Source organism: Lutjanus erythropterus, chromosome 8, assembly GCF_056507025.1.
Source record: "Lutjanus erythropterus isolate fLutEry1 chromosome 8, fLutEry1.hap2, whole genome shotgun sequence".
Taxonomy (NCBI): Eukaryota; Metazoa; Chordata; class Actinopteri; order Lutjaniformes; family Lutjanidae; genus Lutjanus; species Lutjanus erythropterus.
In genome coordinates this window covers 14691585-14716973 of record NC_139324.1, presented here as the reverse complement: position 1 = coordinate 14716973, position 25389 = coordinate 14691585, and the positions used below count along the sequence as shown (strand labels likewise).

The 25389-nt window shown below is 40.7% G+C and overlaps 2 protein-coding genes across 2 annotated transcripts in view; one reads left to right on the top strand and one right to left on the bottom strand.

Moving 5' to 3' along the window:
* The window catches only part of col4a1 (collagen, type IV, alpha 1), a 59667-nt gene extending 48233 nt beyond the window's left edge, over positions 1–11434 (bottom strand). The window contains exon 1 of the mRNA XM_084724635.1: positions 11141–11434. Coding sequence (XP_084580761.1) covers positions 11141–11434 — 294 coding nt within the window. The remainder of the gene's footprint in view (positions 1–11140) is intronic.
* A 78-nt stretch (positions 11435–11512) lies between these two features.
* The window catches only part of col4a2 (collagen, type IV, alpha 2), an 85164-nt gene continuing 71287 nt past the window's right edge, over positions 11513–25389 (top strand). The window contains exons 1-3 of the mRNA XM_084724634.1: positions 11513–11651; positions 11891–12009; positions 12099–12153. Of these exons, the coding sequence (XP_084580760.1) occupies positions 11960–12009; positions 12099–12153 (105 nt within the window). The 5' untranslated portion in view covers positions 11513–11651; positions 11891–11959. The remainder of the gene's footprint in view (positions 11652–11890; positions 12010–12098; positions 12154–25389) is intronic.

Here is a 25389-nt window from a genome sequence, read left to right as displayed (position 1 = left end):
AAAACATCTTTATCTACCCCAAGACTCAACTATGCACTGAAAGATTGGCATATCTCCTCTTCTTCTGATGTGAACCGTGCAATTTTACCCGCTTAGCTTACTTCCTTCTTAAAGTTATCAGATTAAGTCTTTTTTTAATACTTTAGTAGAACAACAGCCACATAAATGAACAATTCTCATTATCCAGAGAGTCGACAGAGCACAAAATCCTGCAGGAACATAAAGGAGGAGCAACACAGGAGGAGATGGATAAAGCATCTGTTCTTCCAGGAAAGAGCTTCAAAACTCAAGGTATGGATGAAGAGGCAGTCTTAGGTCCTCTGAGTTACAGTCTGATCTCACTCACAATCTGCTTTTTCTATTAGTCCTCCTCTGTAAATTTAGCGCTATAACAGTCCAGTGCAACTACTGAAATGTCAAAGTTGTTACATTTCCATATTCAGTCTGATATTGTCTCCACTGCAAATGATTACACTGGGGAAGGAGGATTTGATTTTCCCTAACCTACCACTCAAGACCTTCCTATACACCTGAATCTAACATCATTCTGAGTTGACACTGTTGTGTTGCCATGCCAACCTACTTTGTTTTTGTCCACACAGTCATGTTTGTGAGCATTCACAATTCTATATGACCAACATGTGTATTATCACTCAACTTACTTTTGTGTAAATGAACATTAGTATGCATCTTTTTGGACACACTACTCAGTGCATATTTTAAAAAATATATATATTGCAAAATGTAACCCTGCTTACATTTAAACTAAAGCATTGTTGCCTTTGTCTGTTATGGTGTTGTTGTCAGTACTGCATTGCATTGTGAGATATTTATGCCAGTGTAGTGTCCAGTGCTTGCATATTGTAATATTTAGTATGCACCTTGCCTACTAGGCTATTGGTTTCATACTAAGGTTTTGGACACACTGTTTTAGCCTACTAAATAGCATGTTAGTGTGCAATTTCTGTGTTATTGTAATCAAATTAGTAACTGTTCCATTTTGTTTTTCAGCTAATAATTAATATCTATCGTTTACAAATTATCTGAAGGCATCTGCCTGGACAAAAATATATATGTTATTAATTTGTTATTTTCACTCTTTAATAGAAACCAGGGTACAGGAAAACAAGGCTAGAAAAAAATCCAGACCACATGCTTTGGTTTCAAAGTCCTTCCTATTTTTGAGGTCTCAAGGTTAGCAAGTATATTGACAACCTTTGCCAACAACTTGACAACAACAATAATCCCCCCCTGTGGTGCAGACTGGCTAATCATTAGTACTCCTGCAGTTGTCTTGGCTCATTTACTCAAGAAACCGTTGTCATATGTCAGGATGCCAGACCAGATTCTCAATCAATTCATTGGAGTGAGCCCTTTTTTAAGGTCTGGACCCAGTCAAATACTTTATCTGGTAAAAACAGAGACTAACTTAAACTCAGTTGAGATGAGAAGAGTGTGCAGGAGTGTGTGAGGTCAGCAGTGAGAGGTATAAGGCACAGACAGAGTTAAAAATCAGACTACATCACTGTCATGTTCAGCTAACAGAAATGTCTCCATTCATCTCATGCTCAAACACACCACATACGCCTCATTCTGGCAACAGCATTAATCAGTTTACATTTAATGGGACAAATATGAAGCATGTGCCCGGCTGTGTCATCTATATATATCATGTTTATCATGTGGTCTTGAGTGTCTTTTCAGCACTGGCAACATCCAGCTTCCCTGCAGTCATCCTGGGTCAATCTGCCATCACTAACTACATCAGTTACACTCAACACAAAAACTAACCTTGTTGCTTGCACCAAGTCTCCCCTGCACAAACAATGAAATACGTGTGTGCGAGAGGAATCTTCACTAAGCCCCGCCCTCCTTAGTTACTGTCACTATGCCTTTCCATTCTTGCACTGCATTTATGCAATTTATGGTGATAACGGTGGCAGATTTAACATTGAAATTGTGAGTAATTGTTGAAACATGAGGTCCTTAGAGACGTAAACAAAAGCAGATCCTCATTTCTAGCTGACAACCGTGGATTTTGTCTGCTAAAACAATGACTCAAGCAGATTTCACAAGTGTAGCTGGTTGATGTAAGTTGCTGCTAACTCCTTGAGTCAGCTGAGAAGTCTCCAGCTGACGTTTTAATGTTGCCATCCGACACTTTTTAAAACAAGAACCCTGTGCAAGTTAATATGTAAAGTTACCTGACAGGTGCATACATGATATAACGTTAATGCTAAAAGACTGATGCTAAAGCTAGCTTACATCTTAGCAAACATTGGTCGGATGGTGAAATATAGCAGGTATATCTACATAATGCTAAAAAATGCAGATGCAGTGGTATCTAACAAGCACATGCTAACATTTGCAGTTTATGTTAAAGCAGATGAAGACAAAGTGTGCCATTGCCCACACTTTGTGCTCTTCTGTTTCATGTTTTTGAGAGACTACAAAAAGGATGCCGCTGTACAGACTCATGAAACAGAGTATTGTCCTTCTCAGAGCCGCGTGCACAATTTCAACATGTGAAGAAAAGCAAAGCTTGACAGTTATGGTTGCTAACATATAAGTGAACAGTTGCTGTTTGGAGGCGGGGCTTAGCAAAGGCAAAAACAACATTGCTTAGAGCGTGTTATGCCTCATTTTCTAATCTAATCGTGACCATGCTTCTGATTTGCGATAATCTGCAGATAATCTATGAAATTCCTCCTCATGCCTGTGATTCAGACTTATTTTAAAACTCATGTATTCTGACCATGGACTTGAACCCAAAAAAGGTCAGTGCTGGAGCTTGTTCTTGGGACATAATTTCTAAAACTTTGAGCACTACAGGGTTGAGTATCATTTGAAACATTTTTAAATAAAAACAAAACATTATTATATAACAATATTTTCTCTTAAACATACTACAGGGAGTCTTAACAGATGATTCTGCAAGACCTACATAAGCAAACAAGACCAACAACAAGAAGTTTCATTATTTTTATATTTTTATAGCTATTAATGACGTTGATGTTCTTGAGTTTTTCTTTTAGATTAGTTTTATTTCTGATGTTATATTTTGTGGTCATTGTAGTGGAAACACTACTGCTTTTGTCCACAGGGGACTCAAAAACCCACACACCATAAGAAAGTTTCTTGTAGAGGCTTTAAGTTAAGCTTTAAAAGACATTGCTAAGTTTGTTTCCATGGAAAAGTCTTCAATTTCTGTCTCACAAGAATGGAGGCTAAAGGAAATGAGAGTGTCCTCCTGCTCATGCGCCACACACCTGTTCAACTGTGTCTCGTCTCAGACAACCTCACTTTTTCCTCAAAGGTCCCCCCGACCTTAGTGCATGTTTTTCCTTAAACACGTGCCTCTTCCTTTGCCTCTTTGACTGAGCTTGTTAATCATGGTAGGCTGGATTAAAGTGAAATAAAAGTAATTTCATATTGCATAAGGTGAGAAACTTTTCGACCCCATCAAAACCAAAAAACAAAACAAAAAAAAGCAAGTTTGCTGAACCAGGAATAAAGTTCAGCTGTTGGACCTGTTTCCCGAAGAGTTGCAGAGGAGTATGAGGTTTTTGCCTGCCAGCCAAAACGCCAAAGTCTGAGAACAAAATCAGCGTCACATTCTACTGAATCAGTTATCTGCAGTGATCTTTTACTGTTTGCGAAACCACAACCAACCTGACTGACCTGCTGATGTAGCAACTGAACACTCAGTTCAGTTTGATCTATAATTTGTTTGGATGGATTTTTATGAGAACAAAGTGTCTTTTTCTTTCAGATACCCCAAGCCATTTTCTTGTGCAGCATGAGATACAAAAATTGAACATGAAATACAAGAAAGAGGTTTAAACTTTCCTTCTTCTGCATGAGAGCCAGTTTAATGACTTAAAGATTAAGATAAGGCTGTCATGTTGACAGAGGAAGAAGGCACGTACACTATGATGTTTATCTCAGAAGATCCATCTCTTCAAATATATTTATATTAGACGAACAAGAGGGACATTTTAATGACTAAAATAGAAATAGTGCATGACTAGTGTGATTGTTGCTATTGGTATGTTTTTACACATGCACAGGCAAACCCCTTTGCTGAACTTTCCAGCAAAGCAATAGGAGTTTTGTTGGTTTTCTGTGTAAAATTCCTAAAGGAACTTCCAAAGATATTTCACCAGAGCTCAAGTTGGAACGAAAGCAACAACACTGCAGTTGCACAAGAATAAACAATACATTTTTAGTTTTACACAGCATGAACAACCAATCACTGATGAGAAGGTCTGACAGCTGAAACTCTACAGTGGGCTGAGTTTCATTGTACACTGGTGGATGAGCAGTTAAAGATGTGTACGGTGTACTAGTGTTGTAGTACCGGAGATTTCTATCGAAGTTAAGCTTTTGCTTATGATAAACAAAGACTAGTCAGGTCACATAAAGCTGTGTAGCTAACTATAGTAATGTTACATCAAGATTAGCTGACTTGGTCTCAACTCCTCAAGGTCTTGATCTTGTCTCAGTCTTGAAGGACTCTGGTCTTGGTCTTAAGTGAACTTGGTTAAAGCCCTGCCATGTACCAAGAACCTCATTCAATTTCTCTCGCTGTGTTTTCTGTTTCTCTGTATCTCACTCTGTCAAATAGAGGCACAAATACCAGAGATAATCTTAAAAAATGATGGCTATCTTTTGAGTCAGAGAAATTTGGAGGTCATCATTTTGAATTCATCATCATCTGTCATGTGTCTGCCACATCATATTGCATCAATAAGACTCAGTAGCTGAAACAAAATTTAAACCAAGTACGGCACATGTTAAGTCTCACAGAGGCATGTGGTCAAACCACAAACAGACTCAGCAGTTACTGTTTTGAATTGGAGACTACTGTGAACTGTGAACATCTGATTGAATCTAGCAGTCCTGCAGGTTCTCTGTGCAACCCCCCGACATGCAAATCCATTTACAGACACACCCAAACCCAGAACTGCACTGTCCTGTGGTAACACAAACATAGAGTAGCCACAGACCTAAATCTTGTCTGTGTTGACTCCAAGAGTTATAATAAAGCATTTGTATCATACAGAAACCTTCACTAAACCCTATTCTTTAGTCTTGTACCTGTCCCTTGTACAAATAAAGATGTGAACTAGAACCATAAAGATTCTTTAGCTTGTCCCTATAGGAGAACCCTTTTTGGGTTCCTTGTAGAACCTTTTAACAAAGGTTCCATCTGGAACTCTTTCAGAAGGTTCTACCTAAAACCAAACACCCAACACAAACAATCTGAGAAAGTTTTCATCCAGAACCTCCTCAGTCAGATCCCTCTCTGGGGTTTCTATCCAGACCCTTTCCACCTTATAAGGGTGCTAGCAAGAACCCAACCAGAGGGTTCTACTGAGAACCTTTTTTTATTCAAAGGATTTTATCTAGAACCCATTCAGGAAATTCTCCTGAGAAACCTGGTACAAAGAACCTGTGGCAAAAGAGTTCTTCAAGGATTTCAATGATCATCTATCTTTGACAAACCCTTTCTTCAAAAAAGGGTTATTCAGAAGCAAATGGTTCTGGGAAGAACCTTTCCAGAACCCTTATTTCTAAGCGAGTATGTGAAGCAGGACACTAAGATGGAAGCTTTTCAGGCAAAAAACTAACAGAGAGCAACTGAAGGACAAGGCACCCAAAACTTCACACTCTACTTTATGTGGACCAACAAAAAAAAACATAAAGTGATAAATCTAATGACACCATCATTACTGTCTTTATTATCTTTCATCAGTTGGACAATTTGACAGCGATGGGTGGAAGAGCAGGTCAAAGACCAGATAGTGAGACTAAAAGATTTGCTACGGGGTATCATCTCTGTCTCCGACCCACATTCCTCCACTTCTGGGGCTCATCGCCTCCCTCCTGTCTCCCTCCTTCAACAGCCTTCCCCTCCATCACTCTCCACCTCCCACCTCCCTGTCAGATGGACGTATCCATTACACCATCTCAGTCCAAACCACAAATGACATTCATGACTCACCAATTTCCCACTTAAACGGATAAATTGCACTTTCACCATAACAATACTCCTCGGGGGAAGTAACCGATCTCTGGGGTAACACAAGTGGAGGTGGTTCATGTGCAGAAAATATTAGCGTGGGACAAAAGGAGTGGGTTTATGTGAGAGGAAAGTAAAGTGCAGCTGTTATAAATTTAAATGAAATGCTTTCTCGATGATGCTTGGACCACAGGGAATTGAAAAGGGCTTTACCATGTTTAACCACTGTTTAATCCTCTCCACACTTGGCACAGACAGGGAACACACACAGAGGAAAACACACACACACACACAAGAAAGTGGGGCATACCTGCCACAGTACGTGAGTATCAAGGTCAGGGGAGAATTATCTCTGCCACCCAAAGACGCCTGTCAAAATATGGGGACACAAACACAATCACAACTCTTCCAAATGTAGGCATTTTTACAACGCTGGGAGGACAGGGGGTCAGGCAGGTTGGGCCTTCCCAGGGTGCACTGCTTGGTTGGTGGCCGGTCACAGTACCAGGGTCAGCTGTTGTCTCTGCGGGGGGTGATGGGGAGGAGGCTGGTCTACAGGATCAGACCCAGACCAAACTACAAGCAGCCTTGTCGGCACTTTGGGCAGCATGACGGAACGATTCTAAGCTTTCGACAGACGATATACACACGTTCCTCAGGCTGCAGGGGATTAATGCCTCCCACTGCTGCTTCCTCCATGTTTGTTGATGTTTATTTTTTTAACCCGTAATTTCTTTGTCTTTGCTTGCACTTGCAAAAACCTTCAACATGTTTTTAAAATGCCTTCCTTCATGTTTGAGATGAGTGTTCATCCTCCTGAGGGTTCACCGTGTCCTGTACAACATGGTTATGGTAGAACCTGGCAGCACAGAGTAACTCCTCTTTCCCACCAGCTACCATCTCTCCCAATCCCTCCATCCAACATCCCACACACAAACTCTCACTCCAGGAATCTGCTAATCTGCCGTTCCTCCTCCTCCTCCTCCTCCTCCTCCTCTAGGAATTACTAATAACTCTCTCTGACCAGATTAAATGACCGCCGAGGGAGACACACTCTATTCTGTTGATATTATACAAACAGTGGACAAATTCACTGAGGATCAGATGATGCGATGAAAAAAATTGGGAGCAAAGGTCGACACATAGATCTAAATATCAGCTTTTTGCTTCATCCTTAGAGTACATAAGTTAATTTCAGGGCAATCTTACATTATCTCTTCATTTCTGCCTTTCTAAAGTCAGCCTGACCCTTTCTATACTCAGGGTAATGACATTTGTGTGTATTTGTACGGGATTGTGATTGACTGTGAATTGTTTATACAGTATATTCACTTCTTGGCTCCAAGTAGTGCCACTGATTGTGAAGGAGCTTGATAATCAGTGCATTATAACTACAGTAGATGCCAGTCAGCACACCCACAGTTTGAAGAGGCAAAGGGGAATACCAGCATGGAAGCTAAGCAATGTACTACTGTGGACAGCTTCAGCAACAAAATGTATTTTAGCAACTTAAAAATGATCCACCTAAAAAAAAACAAAAACAATGTCAGATCAAGTGTACACTATATATAGAATATTTTCACTGCTTTACTTTTCCATCAGTCAGCCTGTTTTAATGGATAATTGTCTTTATAGAAGCCAAATCTCACCAAGCCAAACTCCACAGGCAAAATCAGTGATTTTACCTTGAAGAATACAGGAGTTGCCATTTATGCAGGTGTTTCTGTGCTATTGCTCCGGACATAGGTGATGGGGAAACCCCCTTTCCGGTCACCGTGCAGCTTTTAATGACAGGATCACACACTTCCTGTTATGAACCTCCCATGGATGGATGGGAAAATATACAACTACCAACAATAAATGCAAAAGGTTGAATGACTCAGATTTCATTGGTGTCATCTGATCTGGTGACAAGATGTTCAGCCAGATATACAGGTCCTCTCCCATCCTCTCCTCTGTGCAGATGTTCTGTGTCAGTCTCATGTTTGTGCTTCTAAATCCAGGCAGGCAGTGGATACAAGTCATCTCTGCTGCTTTGTTTAATCTGATATTTCATCATAGACTTCAATCATATGCTAAAGCTCAGTCTGTATGGAGAAATGCACATTATTGTGGATAATAAAGTGAATAATGATTGCTCTGTCAATAAAACATCTGGGGAAAAGCAAGTCAAAGCCAGCACAGCAGCAAAAATAGATGGATGTATGAAACTCAGAGTAGGTTTTAATGGGAGAAGCTCTTGTGACATATTTTAACACACGAATCACTCTTTTAATCAGCATTCTGAATCCTGAACTGATTTTTTTTAGCACTTTATGACAACATCTCACAGCTACAATCCATCACAACTGAAAATATATCTTTAAAAACATCCCGGAAGATGGAGAAACTTCCCACGGGATAATGCCAGGCTCCCTTGGGAGGTGTTAATTTTCTGGAAAACATCACACTTCAGTCCATTGTGCAATGCTGCTAACGGACTAACAGCCTGTCCTCATCTTAACACAGTCCACCAATGTTTCCTTCACTTCACCTGGATCTCTGCTACTCCTGCATGAGAAATGTTTCTCCTGTAAACTCAACCCACCGTTCAAAATACAGCAACACATCTGACAAGCCTTTCACCTGAAGGTGACCGCTGCTGTTATGTATATTTCAACAAACAGGCCAGTGACGATGGATCTCAACATACATGAATGTACAGCGCAGCAAACCTCTAAACTGTTTCTGTTCTCAGGGGAGCCATGAAGCAGCAGTTTTTCCCCTCCACTGCTGTTTCCCATTAAACTCACTCAGGGGTTATCAACTCTGGAACAGTGAAACTGGATCTGGAAAAGTATCCAAAAATGGCCAATTCTGTCTTCAAGTGAGATACGACGTTCTCTAGCTGTGAATTTTTTACTGACCAAAAGCCATGTCATATATCGCCATTGAGAGTTGGGATGCACCAGTCCTTGGCTTTATAACATAACCAGAGTTGCTATAGAAAAAGTTGTTAGGCCCAGAGACTGGCGACAGGGACACTCTAAACCGCACACTCACTAACTCCCACAGCCCACACACTGAGTTATTCCCTAAAGGAATACTTTGCATTATTTGATGTAGGGTTGTATGAGGTACTTATCCATAGTCAAGTGTATTAACTACAGTAGCGAGTGGTTGACACGACCCAAGTTTGGGGAAGCAGAGAGGATTACCAGCACGAAAACTAAGTAATGGGTGAGTAGCAAAGGGTATTTTCAACAGTTTTATAAGGTCCACCTAAAAAAAACATTAGATTAAATGTATGCTATATTTCGAATAGTTTTACTGCTTCCCTTTGCCATCAGACAGCCTTTTCAGATGCAAAACCACTGTTTTACAAGCCTCCCCCCAAACCAACCAAACTCCATAGGAAAAATCAGTAATTTTACCTCACAGAACATGGGAGTTGCTGTGCTACGGCTACCTTGACCTGAGCCGTTTTTTGTGTTATTGTGTGACTTCAGTGTTTTCAGAAGATAGCTCAGATTCACTTAAGTCACACAATAACACAAACAAGCTAACAGACTGAGGCAGTGGTTAACCAGCAACTCCAGTATACTGTGAGGTAATATGACTAATTAAGCCTATGAACTTTGGTTGGTTTAGAGAGAGATATATTTGGCTTATAAAACAGTGGTTTCCTGTTGGAAAAGGCTATCTGACATCAAAATAAAGAAGTGAAAATATTCTAAATATAGTGTACCCTAGTTTTTTTTTTAAAACATAACTAAAATACTCTTCTCTGCCTCTCCAAACTGCTGGACATGCTGACCTCCATTTACTGTACACTATGACTATGACTATTGATAAGCACTTTGTACAACCCCACTTTAAATAATCCAAAAGAAGAAAAGAAAAGAAAGAAGTTAGATAGTTATAAACACATTTTAGTTTAAAAACATCTTAAAAACTTCCCAGATGCTTAGGCCTGGTGGGCCGCCAGGCTTGTAATACACTGGCAGAAACCCTGATAATAATACTTGGTCTCATGTTACTTTACAATAAAAGATAGAAAAAGATAAACAGATAAAATCTGAGGAAGTAACAGCACTTCATTCTCCCTGTGGAGAAGTCTAGTTTGGTAAAAAGTAGCTGGTATAGTTACATTTAAATCAAAACAGGTACAGGTAAGCCAACATAAATTAACTTTAACTGAAGTCCAGCTACCTTTATCACAGGTCAGTTACTGTATGAAGTAAGAGTGAATTAACATTCATTAACTGATGATCTTTGTAACCTCATCACATGAAGTCATAGTGAGGAATGCATGATGTGTCCTGCATTAAATAATTAGCTAAGCATTACTTAAGTACTTTATATGATTTGTACCCTTATTATAAAGTCTTTTTATATATTTCTGTAGACCGTGCCATCATAAGAACAGAACACTTACAGTTTGTCTCTATTCTAAAGAGGCACATTCATGAAAAAGTTTATTAGATTATCTAAACATACCGATGATTAACTGCATACACATCTCTGTCTGCCTCATTACCTCTCTTTATGACAGACAGACAGACAGACACACACACACACACACACACACACACACACTTCAGCTACTGTAGGAACTCTGCCCCACCCTCTCTGTCTCTCTCTCCTTTCCAGCAGAGGTGGAGGAGGCTGGACTGGGAGAGGATTCAACTTTTTAGAACTGCTTGATAGAGCCCGATCCAACAGATCAAACAAACAAGACGGAAAAGTGAGACAAGAAATACAAAATAAAAACAAAAAAAACACCACAAAGAACTAAAAACAAACAAAACAACAAATCCTGAATAAAGAACATGCGTCTGAGAATCTTAATAACACAAAAACATTGAAATGTGTCTATTTTAATGACTGCAGATGAACTCTGTCAATAATCTGTTTGCATACAGACTTCAGACTACATGTCTGCATGTTTTGCTTGAGTTCCAGAAGAAACTGCAAGTTCCTCCTCAGCTCACTTTGTTAGAATTTTGCGCGCAACAACTTTTTCAGATAAAGTGTGCGTTAAAATTTCTGCATATCAGAAATCCTTACGCTCCTGACATACATATATATGTATATAATATATACATATATATGCTGTTTGTTTCAGGTGCTTACCTCAGCCCCCGTCAGGTCTACAGTGCAGTAGAGAGCCGCCAGCAGCAGTAGCAGAGTGCCGGACGGTAACAGCATGGTGGCGGTGCGCGGTGGAAAGTGTGTGAGCCCGCAAACCACCACCTGTTGCCCGCTTCTTGTCCTCTTTCTTCTGGTAATTCGCGGTTTATCGGCGGAGCCTGGGCAGCACGTTTGGCTGCATCTTTGTCCGAGACGATATGAGCTTCTGATCAATGCAACTCTGTCTTGTTTCTGCTGCACCACACCCCCCTCCCAAAAACGACCACCCTCGCCCATGCAGAGAGACTCAACCCTGCTGTTACAAACACTTTGACTTTTCTCGGTTAGGAGAGGGACTCCTCGGCACACTTTGGTGTTTTTGTGAGAATATCCGAGGAGGTTTTGGTGCCACAGGTGTCTATTCTGAAACTTTTCAGCCCGGGAACCTGCGCATCTCTCCCCCCGTGACCGCTGCTTCCTTCGCCTGACCAACGCGCACAACCCCGGGGAGACTGTAAGTAAACTATTTCATCAAACAGCTCACAAATTAATGACGTTTACTCGATAAAATTTAATTTATCATTGAAATTGGTCCATTTGAGCGGTTCCGGAGCACCTTATGGAGTAGTTAACACACAAAAAAGAATAAATTAATGAAAATAATGAAGTTGTATCTGATTAAACACCAGCAGGCTGGTAATTGAATGGACTCATGAGTAGACAGTGATTATTAACATTGGGGCTCTCCCTCAGGTCAGGCAGTCATGCTGTAGATAGAAGTGTCTCTACGAGGGAACCAGCGGAGTGGAACTGAAAGGACGCATGAGTGGGACGATGCACGGACAACACAACAGAGCACTGAACAGTCTGAGGTGAGCACAACACATGCGCGTTTCACTGTAAAACTTGACCACAGGGTTGATTGATCAGTTTAATTGACTGTCACGTTCATTGATTGCAGGCTGCTGCTCCTGTGCGTCTCCATTGCCATCCTCGCCTCCTCAGGAGTGCACGCAGTAAGTTCTCTGTCTCAGTCTCACCACCTGTTGTTGATTTTTTGCTCGTAAACTCTCGCTTCCAAATTGCAGCCTGTTGACAATTAAGGTATAAAATGGAAGATGATAGCGTCTGCAGGCTCGGTTTGTGTTTCGGTTTGCAACTGCTCGGCTGCAGACACATGCGGGCCGTGGGAGTGTCTGGTTTGAGGGAGTTCCTCCAGGAGGAGGGTTCTTGGCTTTGCATTCTGGTAAATAGCAGCAAAGCCCAAAAGTTTGTTGTGAAATGACTCATGTTGTAATTTTACTGGTTTAAGTGGGTGAAATCAGGACATCCACTCTGTTTTGCTTTTGCAAAATGGAAATGGAGAAATAGCGGTTCATGCAAGGCTGCATTATTGTGCTTTAATGACCACTGACCCTGCAGGGATTCAGGGATGAGGTCATGACCTCTGCAGGCAGAGCTACATAATTTGTTGAGCTTTATGAGTGCACAGTCACAGCATGCTACAAAATAACTTCAATAAATTTTCTCCTTAAAGGGATAGTTAGATTACTTAGAGTATACCTACAGTGGATGATGGTTTTTATGCCCCTAGTTTGGAGAGGCAGAGAGGAGCACCAGCACGAAAGCTAAATAATAAACTGCTGTGGACAGGGTCAGCAGCAAAACACACTTAAGTGGGGGTGTGTCAACCAGCATCTACTGTAGATAATACACTGATTATCAATAAATACCTCATCCAACACTTCAAATAATCCAAACTATCCCTTTGATAAGAAAGACACATTCTTTTATGTCTCCATGTGCCAATCTAACAGATCCCAATATGTAAAGAACCAAAGTTACTTTAGTACACGAAAAATACAGTAGACGCTTTTAAAACTGCACTCACATCTGCATTATGGCTCAAAAATTAATATAGACCATACTTTCACTGTGATGGATGACCTGAGACTGATGAATGAAAATGTGGAAAAAGGTGATGGAAATATTGTATTTGTGTTTATGTCATGCATTAAGCTGAGGTAGGTTACAGTCTCCTCATAACCCTGCCCAGATCAGGATTTTGTGGTATGTTCCATGTATGCCATTATTAATTTATTATTTCATTGCACTTTGTCACGTTTTGCTTTTGATTGATGCAACAACGTTTGCAGCTCAGCCAAGCTTAACATTTTTCAATATTTAGACTTTTTTTTTCTTATTTCTGGCATTGCCACTGTGATTCTTTAATGCACAAACTGAAAACGTGCATAAAAACAAATGGATTAAAAGGCACTAAGTGTTTGTTTATGCCATGCGTTTGTTGACAGTTCAGTGTTACCACACTGGAAAAAACTTCCTATTAACACAAACGGATTTATTGGCTTGTTTTTCACACGCCCACTTGCATAAACACCCTCGCTTGGATCTCACCTCTTACACATTCCCATAAAAGTTTAAGGGAAAGACAGAATACAGATGTTTGATGAAACAACTGTAATGCTTGACTGGGCCACAGTAATGGCTCATAATGGTTCCTCATGAGTTACTTTCTGTCCTCTCTTCAAACATACTGACTTTTCTCCTTCCATCAAGCTCACAAATGGGATGTTGATGAAAGGAAAGTGCACACATGATGCTGAATCCATGTGTGAGATGTGTTTGTTAGCGTGCTGCACGTGAGTGTGTTTTGCTTTTCGGTTTCTTCCAGTTTCTGCTGGATGTCAGATGGTTGGTGGTTCTGTCGGACATTTAATATCATACTCAAGGCTCTTAGATGAAAAGTTATTTTCTCGGACGTGATGAAAAGGCCTGTTGTCTCTTGCCTTTATTAGATTAGGTTAGGTCTTGATTAAAAGCGTGTGACACAGAGCAGCTCCTCTGTGTATTGTGAAGCTTTGCTCCAAGGCGGACTGGGAGACATTGGCCTAATTTTAGTTTGGTAGCATCCATGTGTTCTGTGGAGGCAAGTTGACTATCAAATGAAGAAACAGCGCACTTGTTTTTTCAAACGGCTTGAGTTATAAAACATGGCATCAGTTTTTGGGTCTGACGCACAAACAGCATCTGACTTTTTCAAAAAACATCTCCATGTGTGCACATTAAAGAAGCTGTTAAAAGGATAAGAAGTCAGTTTCAGCATTTATGAACTTAATAAGACATTTGAAGAGTTGATTTAACATATAAAAAGGGTGAAGGAAGCTGTAACCAATCAAACATCACTCTGAAGTTTCCCATTCGACACAGAATTTCTCAACTGCATCTCAGAAAGTATGTTTCTGTTTAATATCAACTACAAATCTGGCCCACGGGAATGTTTCAGTTCTTTGAACCAGACCCCAGCCTCTGTGTCGTACAGCTGTTTCCCACCATCCGCCGCCACGTGACGTTGTGCATTTGGAATTCCCCTTCCCGTTTCAGAATATAATTCTCAAGATATTTGCATGGGAGATTTAATTTGTTATTTTCAGATTTTTTTCATTTTTCTCTTCCTCTGTAAACAAGTGGGAATACGTTGGGGTTCGATGTGACTCACTGCATCTCCACTCCATCTTGCAACAGTTTCTCTGATCCAGACTAAGGGTCAGGTTACGCTAGCAATGTATTAAGTGCTGACCAACTACATCAGACAAGAAATTAATTTATGCTTGTTCCGAATTGCCACACTTAAAGGCAGAATGAAAAGCTGGCTGTTGTGGAGAGAGGGAGACACGATAATCATTTAAGTAAGGGGATCGCGTCACATATTCTTAGATCGGTTTAGATCCTTGAAAGCGTTCATCGTGTTACACTTGGTTATAAACATGAAAAGTAATAGAAATGTCTGTGACGAATGAAAAAAGAGAGCTTGAAAGACAAGTTCAAACCCTGGCTCTTTTTTTTTATGCCTCCACACCAGCGGCAGTTGTGGCTGGAGACATAATGTCGGGTTGTCCGTCTGTGTCTCAGTCTCATTCTGGTGAAAGCAATTTCTCAAGAATGTCTGGAGGGACTTGAATTGCTTTTGGCACAAATGTCCACTTGGACTCAAGTATGAACTGATTAGATTCTAGAAGTGATGATATTTTGTATCCAAAAGGTCAGAGGTCACATGATAATGGTCAGCTCTCTTTAGAGCCTCTGCAAAAGTAAGTGCAGACAGAATGTTTCTCACTGGAAATTATTCACTCGAATCAACACAACTGATGTTACTGAAACTGACAGTCCAACAAGCACTCCCACTCTGGCTGCAACATAGCAATTATTTTCTTTATTGATCAATCTGCCATAGTAATTGATAAATTATTTTTTCTATGCAATACCAGAACACGCCCCTCACAGTTTCTCAGTGTTTAAGGTGACATCTTCAAATTACGTGTTCTGGCTGACCAACAGTCCAAAACGCAAAGACATTTTCTGCATTTCCAACACTTCATTCTATATTGAGATCCCAGGCTTAAGTGGGAAAATTGGGTGCAAAAACATGATTCTGTGCATGGATGCATGTGCACCCCTTCTTCACGCACACATAAACCATGCACACAAATTCCATTTATCAGTGTCCGTTGGCGGAGGAAGGAAGGCTCTTGAGGCAGTAATGCTAACAGGATGTTTTGTATAGGACCCTTTGAGAGGCTTTGATTCTCATGTGTTTGAGAATATATTTCAAGATGTGTTCGAGCGCGATGGAATGAGGGGATGATGCTGGCTGAGGATGTCAGAGTTGTGGGAATCTGGTCTGTGACTGTGGAAGAAACGTTTTTTGGCCACAGATCCCTGCAGTACCTGGAAACCTTGCAGCAACATCTGCTTTTGCAATTACCCTTCTCACAGTTAAGTGGATGATTGTGATGAATGTTGTTTCTGCATGTGCCTCTTTGGCACGGCTCATTTTGCAACCACGCGGTCAAACTAAATTAAACTGAGCATGTTGTGAGTACCCATAAGAGAATAGAAAAAGATGCAAATGATGGAAATGCAGTTGACATTAGTTACAAAGTTCGCCTGGGAAAGTTTAAGCCTGCTTCTAAATGTGAATGAGTGATGGGGTCACCTGATGGAAAGCAGACACGTGACTGACCTGCAATGTGATTATTTTATGGGGGAGGAAGGCGAGTGTCCGGGGCGAGGAGGAAGATGTCTGCCTGTGATAAGGATAGAAAAATGGCCAGCACATCCCCTGCCAAAATAGTGGCTGTGATATAGAGCGTGCCTGGCTGTAACAATCGGGGGAAGAGCCCATTGTGCCGTGCTGCAGGAAGCCACAGCCTTGGATGAGAAGCCCATGTGTAGGGCTTCCCTGTCAGTGAAGCAGAGGTGACCTCCATTTTCCACTTAGGTATTGTCCTCACCTCAGAGACAGACCTGTCTGACCATTCTGTATTTGGACTGCATAACCTTTATGCATGTGCGTGCGTGCTCACTGGCTAATGGATGTACAGTATGTGTGTCTTTTGTTTGCCTAAGTATCAGTAAACTCAGGAGTAATGCTTTATAGTGAAACGTGACTTTGCGTTGGTGATTATTTGATTAGTCCCTGTGGTTCAGCATTGTGACTGCGAGGAAAGGCCTGGTGAGCTTGGCTGTTTGCCTCCATTCGTGCGCAAACTGCCTCCTTAAACAAGCAAGGTACAATTATGAACACTGTTGAAAGCAGAGTATTGTGAGAGCAGATTAAAAGGTCAGTAGACCTGCCTAAGACTTGTTTGGAGTTTCTTCAGGCCACTGAAAGATGTCTTGAATTAGTGGGTCAATTTGCTCTCCTTCATTGGCAGGATGTGTGCCTAATTTTCTTTCGCACGTGCAGAGAGTGTGGGCTGTGTTTATCTGTGGGCTTCGTGAAGTTGGGTTTTATGGGAAACATCCTGAGTGCAGAATTGTGTGAAGAGAAAATAGATTACCCAGAGAGGCTCTCTAAACAGGAAAAGGAAACGGGGTGGAGTTAAATGTGTCAGAGGTTCTTTACAACACTGCTGGACCCCACATAGTTCAGCAGCTCCACAGAGTGTTTCCTGAATTGTATATTCACAATGTAAACTTGGTCTGCTTTATCCTGCACATGAAGCAACATGAGAAACAGAAGAAAGTAATGTATATGTGATATGTAAAGCTGGCCATACACTGCATACACTGATTTTTGAAATTCCAACTCCTACTGTACAAGTAAATCGTCCGTGATGTAAAGCTAAAGCTCATGATTTATGTGCTCACACTGTATGGTCCAATCATCATCCACAACCTGAGGGCTCATGATCTGATCTAGTAACAAACTCCCCATCTGCCCAGAAGAATAGATGCTAGAGCTTTCTTGCTGTGAGGGGACAGTGCTAACCACTACACCACTATCCCGCCCATTCTGACAACTGTCAATAAAAATCCATTTGTAAGCTCAGAGGCAGCATTAATACTAGCAAACAAACTTCTGCCCAACAAAGCAGAATGCTGCCTTGATCATCTGTGCAGAAAAAAACATGAGGCATATGCTCCATATGTCCCTGGTATATGGACTTTAGGATGTCCAGGAAAACATGGACAGTATGGACGGTCTATTTTGCAGAGAGGTAAGCTGGCTACGTTTTATTGTCCATTTTTTCCATCCACATGATGTGTCATGTCGCCATAGCAGTTTCAGATGTTCTGTTTGCCACTTCGTGCAGGCACAGTGGGGAAAAACGGCACTGACCTCAGGGAATCAACTCATGCCTCTGCTTGAACTATGCTAAAGTCTGACAATAACTGATTAAAATTTCTGACACAACAGCCATTTGGCATCGGTTGATCAGTCCTCCCTCCACACGTACACAGCACGGTAAACAACGCCCAACAAAGAGTTTCAAATGAAATGAAAAAAACACCTCAAATGTGTGTCTGCTCATCTCTACACAGAAGTTTACAAGTGCATACAGTATACTTAAGCTTGTGTACAGTCAGCTGATACTCATTGTGTCTTCATTTTTTTGGCATAAAGACGCTTAAATATCATTATTTTATTAATTAGATTTTCAAGAAGAAGTTCAACATCCATGGGAACAAGGGGGTGCAGTAGGAATACCATTGGTTTGATTGTGGATAATCACTGTTCATGCTTCATTTTCATTCCCAGTCATGTGTGACAGCCAGCAGTCACACACCACACATGTCCTACTGCCCCGGTACAATACAAACTGTATGTGTACACACATACTTGTAGATGGTTTCCCTCCATTTCTGTACATAACTACCAATGTGCTTTCATGTTGGAAGTATAGTACCGTATATTTTGACAATATTGTCTACCGTTGAATATTGCACCAGGGGCAGCAACTAATAACAACAACTTTAGTTATCAAGAAATCTGCCAGTTATTTATCAGTTCATCAGTTACATATCATCTAGCCTAAAACATGTCAGAAAAGAGTGGAATAAAACTCAGTACAGTCTCTTGAGTCCAAGGTGATGTCATCTAATTTCGTCAACACACCAAAGGATATCCTAAAGAGCTAACTATGACATATTAGTTATGCATTTATTTTTCATAAAACATCTTCACTTCATCTTCACAATCTTCACTAAGAGGTTGGACTCAAGAAATGTTTGGTATTTTTGCTTAAAAACGAGATATTAACAGATGCTGCTTCCAGGTTTGCTTCCTGGTTATACGGTCCATTGAATATGCACCATAGTGTTCCCCCCCTTGCTCCCACCCGCTGCTTCCTGTTCAGCAGATAGGCTTTACATTGTGGTGATGTTACAGATGTTTAAAATGTTTTTCTTGGCTCAAGGAAAATTTTACAAATACAAAAACTCCATGGATCAAAAATTCCCAATAGAAAGAGTCATAATTGACCTTGCTTGCAGTTTGAGGTGTCCTGTCAACGGTTTTACAGATGTTTATTTTATAATGGTGGCTTATGGGAAAAATACTGTTTGGGCTGTAGGAGAAATTTTCGCTGCAATGCCGTGAGTGGCCATTGGGAAAAACTGGAGGCAAGCCCTGTCTAGGTTTATATATTACATCTGTGGTACACACATCCTTATGTGCTGCCATTTTAGAAACACGTTCCTATACAAGATGATGTCACCTCCTATTGAGCTGTTTATACATACATGTGTGTTTGATGTCAAGTCTTTCAGTATCTTAGTCACCTGTCTGTAGTCTCCCTTTAAAAGTCCAGTGTGTAAGATTGAGACGGGTGTATTGTCAGAATATGGAAGAAATGGAATATGATATTCATAAGTTTGTTTTCATTCATATATGATGTTTTTCTTTAAAATGAGCTGTTTATATCTACAGCAGGTGTGGGTCATCTTTCACAGAGTCCTCCATGATGCATTGGCATGTTTCTACAGTAGCCCAGAAAGGACAAACCAAACACTGGCTATAGATACAGCCTTTCATGTTTTTCTTGAGGTTCATGGCCTCCGTAGGCTCTCCTACACTGAAAGGAGGGTGAGACAAGGTGATTGCAATCAACATTGCCACCACTAGATGCCATTAAATCCTACACACGGGTCCTTTAATGAGGAAATGTTACATATTGTAGGTTTAAGTCCAGCATCTTATCATCATCATCTCATCAGTAAATCAGTGGTTTGTGTAAATATAACTTTCTGTAGTAAACGCCAGCAGTTAAACTGACTTTTATTTGACTTGGAATGAAGTTCGGAAGTAAATTCATTATGGATGTTGTCTCTGGAAAATCCCTGAATACTGTATATATATATATATGTATATCCGCCCCTGTCCTTTGCCGTCACTCCATCTCTCAGTGATTAATGTAGGGACACAGGGGTCCCATCAGGCTGTGCTGAAAGAATTCCAGAGTCCTCCCAGTCCTCCCAGGCTTCAGTCTCCCTGTGCAACTCCGTCCCTCACTTCCTTTTATAGCCTCATTCTTGCCCCTGGTCTCTATCTGCCCTGTCTTGTCCCCTCTCTCTCCATCTCTTTCTGAAAGGGACACTTGGCGGACAGTGCGTCCTCCCTCCTTTTTACTCTTCCTCTCAGCTTGTGTCCCTCTCACTTCAGCTCTCTCCCCTCCCTCCTCCCCCCCCGTGTCCTCTGCCTACACGTGCGTCTCTGGTCGTCTGTCTCTCCTCTTCTTCCTGAGGTGAGTTTTCTCGGTGAGCTCAGATGGAAGGATTGTCTCAGCTGTGTTTACACAAAGACCACACGTCCTTCGTTCTCACAAAATTACTCTGGGCTTGTTACATTATAAACTGTTTGGTTCAGCAGGTGCCCACGCACTGATTGAATTTCTGGAGTCATTTGTTTGAATTTGATTTATGGGTTCTTCTTTGTGGTGTGAAGACTAGAACTAGTCATATCCTGTGGTATGTTGGCCCTCCATAATGTCACAACTGTGATATCTCATCAAACAAGATCATGGCCATGATCTCACTGTCGTGTTTTACACATTTTTTCTTCTGGACTGCAGACTCAGACCATTCATTTCCATCCCAGCTGTGGTCTAATTGATTCGACTGAATTATTTCTTGTCATGGGAAGAATGTTAACAAAGTTAAATGGACACTTTGTGATAACATGACCTTGTCCAATTTCTCCTTCTCTCTCTCTCTGTCTCTATCTCATCTATCTGTCCTTTTCTACTTTTTTAGTTGGGAATGTCAGCCTATCAGCCTCCCTCCACTTTGGCTCACAGTTATAACTCATCAGCTACAGGTTGGATTGCCAAGATATTTGGTACTGATATCGATGGTACTGAGACAATGATTCCAATGACTTTAGCACCACCTTTGAGTGAACTGTTTTGAAAAGTTGCCATGACATTTGGTTGATACATTCAGAGGGCCTTTAATATGAATTGTGATAACTTTATTATCCCCATACTTTTACAGTTTAAGATTTCATTTATCAGGTGCTTTTTTCACTCGCAAAACTGTTATTCTTACCAGCCTTAGCTGAAATAATGGTAAGGTAAGTGCTAATTACTTTAATACCTGCTGAACATCAGCATGTTAGCATTTTGAGTGTGAGCATGTTAGCATGCTAACATTATCATTTAGCTCCAAGAACCACAGGCATTTACCAGTTCTCCTGTTTCCCTCATTGACATATATAGAAGTGGACAACATGAGAGCTCTCCGAAGGTGAAGCCAAAACATTTCAGTCACCCCCTGGTGGTCGGCTGCAGTATAGGTTATAATCCCCACCCAGCATGTTAGCAGAGGACGTATGGGCCAAACTAAATCATCAAAATACATATCAGAATAAATTCCCAAAGATTGTGTCTGTCATTTTTGGTAGTTCTGATCACGCTGATGTTTGTAAATGTGTTCTTTTTTTTGTGATGATTGGTTTTAATTAGTTATTTGATGATATTAAAAGGGGGTTTCATGCCATGATTGATAGCTGAGCCCTTGCGATTGAGTCGGCCAGCTGGCTTTCATCATCGTCTCTGGACTCAACTCACATCAGTCCTACCATTCTAATTCTCATTTACATTGACATCCAGACATGAATCATGGTTGTGTCTAGGAGGGAACCCAAGATTTGCAAAACTATCACAATGTTTGTCTCTTCATTGTGCATGTCGTATGAACTAGTTATGTTTTATAATGTGACAAAGCTGTGGTAAAGGTCTGTGAAGGTTTAGGGACAAATCAAGATGTGATTAGGGTTATGGAAAGATCATGGTTGAAATGATCACTCCCACTAAATCTTTCACGGGTCAGGGGTTTCCTTCTCAACATAACCATGAATAACTAAGTCTAACCTGACTGTAGATTTTGTCCTTACCCCTATAACTCCTCAAATTTGCAAGGATATTGTCTTCTTGTACATAGAAACAAAACAACAAACATGAGTGTTCTTAGGCCTCTCACATGTCCAGGTTGTTACTGAATTGATGCTCCAATCTGGATGTCATTGATCATCTGATTTGAGGGGTGAGCAGCAGGTCTGTCAACATAACAAGGTCTGACAGGCTGTTCTGTTAGCACTAAGGCCCAGAGCAGAAAAGGTTCTAATCCCACCTCTATTTAGCTCAGACTGTAAGCAGGAAGCATTGATTAGACGTGTGCCCTCCTGGGAAACGGTTGAGACTCTGTGACCTGAGGCCAGTTAAGGAGAGGGAAGGTCCAGCTGTGTCAGACCCAGGCCAGAAACCAGAGCTGTGTTTACACTGGAGTTCAGCCAGAGGAGCACAGTGGGAGTGGGAGTCCCTGCTTGTTTCAGGTCCCCCTGCTCTAGTTCATGTTCCCCTTCAGAGTCATGCCCTGCTCTTAGCAGTGACCCCGTCCTTCTGTCTCTGCAGTTCCCTTTCACCACTCTCACTCTTCCCTCCTACAGAAACCTTTCGGTGGTATAAAAGAGCAGTCTCTTACTTTGAAAAAGATAAATGTGTCAAGTTCCACCAGAAGATGATGGCACTAAAGGGCCAGCAAATGTAATGTGTGTAGAGGTTGGCAGCTATGGGGCAACAGCTGCTAATGGACAGCACCTTGCAAAACCAGCCCCCAATTTCTCTGTTTGCTCACTTTAGTCAAGAAAAGGCTCCATGTGCATTTGCTCTGACCAGAAGGTGGGATACTGGACAATGGAAGAAATATACAGTATTTCTACCCTTCAGTCATGCTGCAAAATGAGTGTGAAACCAATTGTGAGTGTGTGAACCAACCATGATGGTTGGTTTGAAGTTGAATTGATCAATACCTAAGTATTGATAAACTCATGGACAGTGCTGTTATCGGTATTTACGTAAAGTTGCTCAAAGGCCACATTTAGACAGAATCGGGTTACAACTTCACAGACTCACTTCTAGGAGAAATCTGTAATATGTTTACTGTGATAGACCCTAAAATGACCATGATATGTCATCGAAGATCAAAGAAAGTTGAAATATTTGCTTGTCTGACATCAACGCTGCAGCCGCGGTGTCCTTTGAAATTTCTATTCCAGACTGGAATAACTGTTTTTGTATGCCCATTTCATGTTAATCGGAGTTCAAATTAATGCCGAATGTTCTACAAATGAGGAAGTGTCTGTTTATGAGTCGTAAAAAATCATAAATAATCTTGTAGAAGCTGTAGTTTATAACGGTTAAATTGAGCAATATGTTAAAGGAATCTGGCGGGCAGTGAGACAAGCAGCCACTGAACTCAAACTCCAGCGTATTTTCATAGCAGTGGGATTTTGTTTTCATGATTTTGGGCTTAACTTTATATTGACAGACAAGTTATATACAGCTGATCAACTTGCAGCGTAGGACCTGTCATCGCTTCCTATTTTCAATTTACAATGTTGTGCATGTCTTACACTCCTGCAGCTTCCCTCAGTCTGGAGAGGAGGGACGGGGCAAAACAACTCACTTCAACCATAGATCCTATAGTAAAAAGGATTACTACCCATTTAATATATTTTTTATGACTCCAACTCACTATTTGGACTGCAGAACTCATTTTGTCATACTAGATAGTAGATAGATATTGCTTCTTCAAGGCGGACTGACCTTTAAGATGGACCAGGCTAGCTGTTTTCATTTTTGTGATGAGCTGCTCCTCCTTTGTTCAGGAGATGATCACAGACACTGAATCTGTTCACATCTGTGTCCATCATGTCTTTATTTTTGGTCCAATAAATACTGTAAATGCCAGACTCAGCTGATTTTCAGTTGATGTACAAAAAATTGAGCCTTTTCTTTTTAATTTTTCTTTGAAACTCTTTCATCGCCCACCTCTTTTCCTTTGATTTCCCGTGTGTGTAAAGTGCTTGTCCTGGGGTGAGATTGCATCACTCAAACTCTCCAACAGGAAATTGATGGTGGTGTAGCAGAAAGCAGAGTAATCTGTGAAGAAGCAACGGTGCAGACAAACTGTGCTGTATATCAAGTAAGAAATCTGTGAGTAATAGTATACATTATGGCTGCCACAAGAACTTCCCTTATCACCATTATTGAGGCCTCTGGGACATTTGTGTGATATCCAGATACCAACATGATGCCAACACAAACATGGTTATGTTTGATGTTTCGGTTTTCCGCCTTCTGTATGTATATGCGTGTGTGTTTCTGACGGTTTTGTGAGTGTGTTTGTTTTACTGTTGGAATTTGATTATTTTATTCAATTCTATGTTGGACTATTGGCGGAAGCTGCACAGAAAGTATAAACTCGCTCTTTTGACATGCTGGCCTACTTTTTAAGCCAGTGTTGTAGGGGTTTGTCACAAACTTGCTTCTCTTGAGCCATGGTTGTAACACACTTTGTTAAAGGGACAGTTCACCCCAAAATCAAAACAAATTTTCTCCTTTTGTATTTTTCCTCTTATCTTTATTTATTCATCGAGATGTGAGTTTTTGAGATATCAGCTGTAGACATATCTGCCTTCTCTTAAATATAATGGAAGTACATTTGAAAGATTATACAGCAGTGTCTCTTTTTAGAAATCATGGCCTGGTTACTCATGCATAAAATCCTCTGACAGAATTATTACAATTATATTGTGTATCAAAAAATCCTTTGTCATTCAATACAGAATTATATATCTAATATCTAAGGAATGAATCTCATCTGTGTCTGTTAGCCATTGAGCACGCTGCATGCCTGCACCGACTTCTTCCTTTAAAGTGAGTAATTATACCCTCATGTGTAATTTAATTTTCTTTTTGTTAAAATGAACTTGGTATCAAAAAAAAGTATTGTTCCGGTACCAGTATAGAACATTCCTGAACAATATTCAGCCCTGTGTAGGAACTACTTTCTTTCCCTAGAACCATATGACCACACAGAAGGAAGTGTGCATCTATTCATGGAAGAGAGGTTACTGCTCAGCTGAGTACAAGACGAGGGCCATTTAGTCCCAAAATATTTGAAAAGGCAGACATCTCTGCGGCTGATATCTCCAAAACCTGATCAACTAGATGGATAAATATCATGGCGGGTAAAAGGAAGAATATTTATTTTTGATTTTGAGGTGGACTGTCCCAGAAAACTTTGTTTTAGTGCTGTAATAACATATAAGTTCTGAGCTGAAATACAAAATACAAGAGGAAACTTTGTATAAGGTGTGAATGAATAGGTGAATTGATTGTCCAAAAAGCGCAATAACGGTCAAGCATTTCCACGTATTCTACTTTATCAGTCACAATTTTCCTGAGTTATATTGTGAGGGAAACATTTGTTATAGCCCACATATGACTCACACAGCCAGACAGCAACAATGACCAGCATGACTTGGTCACCAGTTCACACACACACATACACACAGGGACATTTGCGGTTTTATGTTTATACCTTCCCACTCACAGTCACAGGGGTCATTTAGACATGCTTCTTTCCTCTATTTATCCAGTGAAACA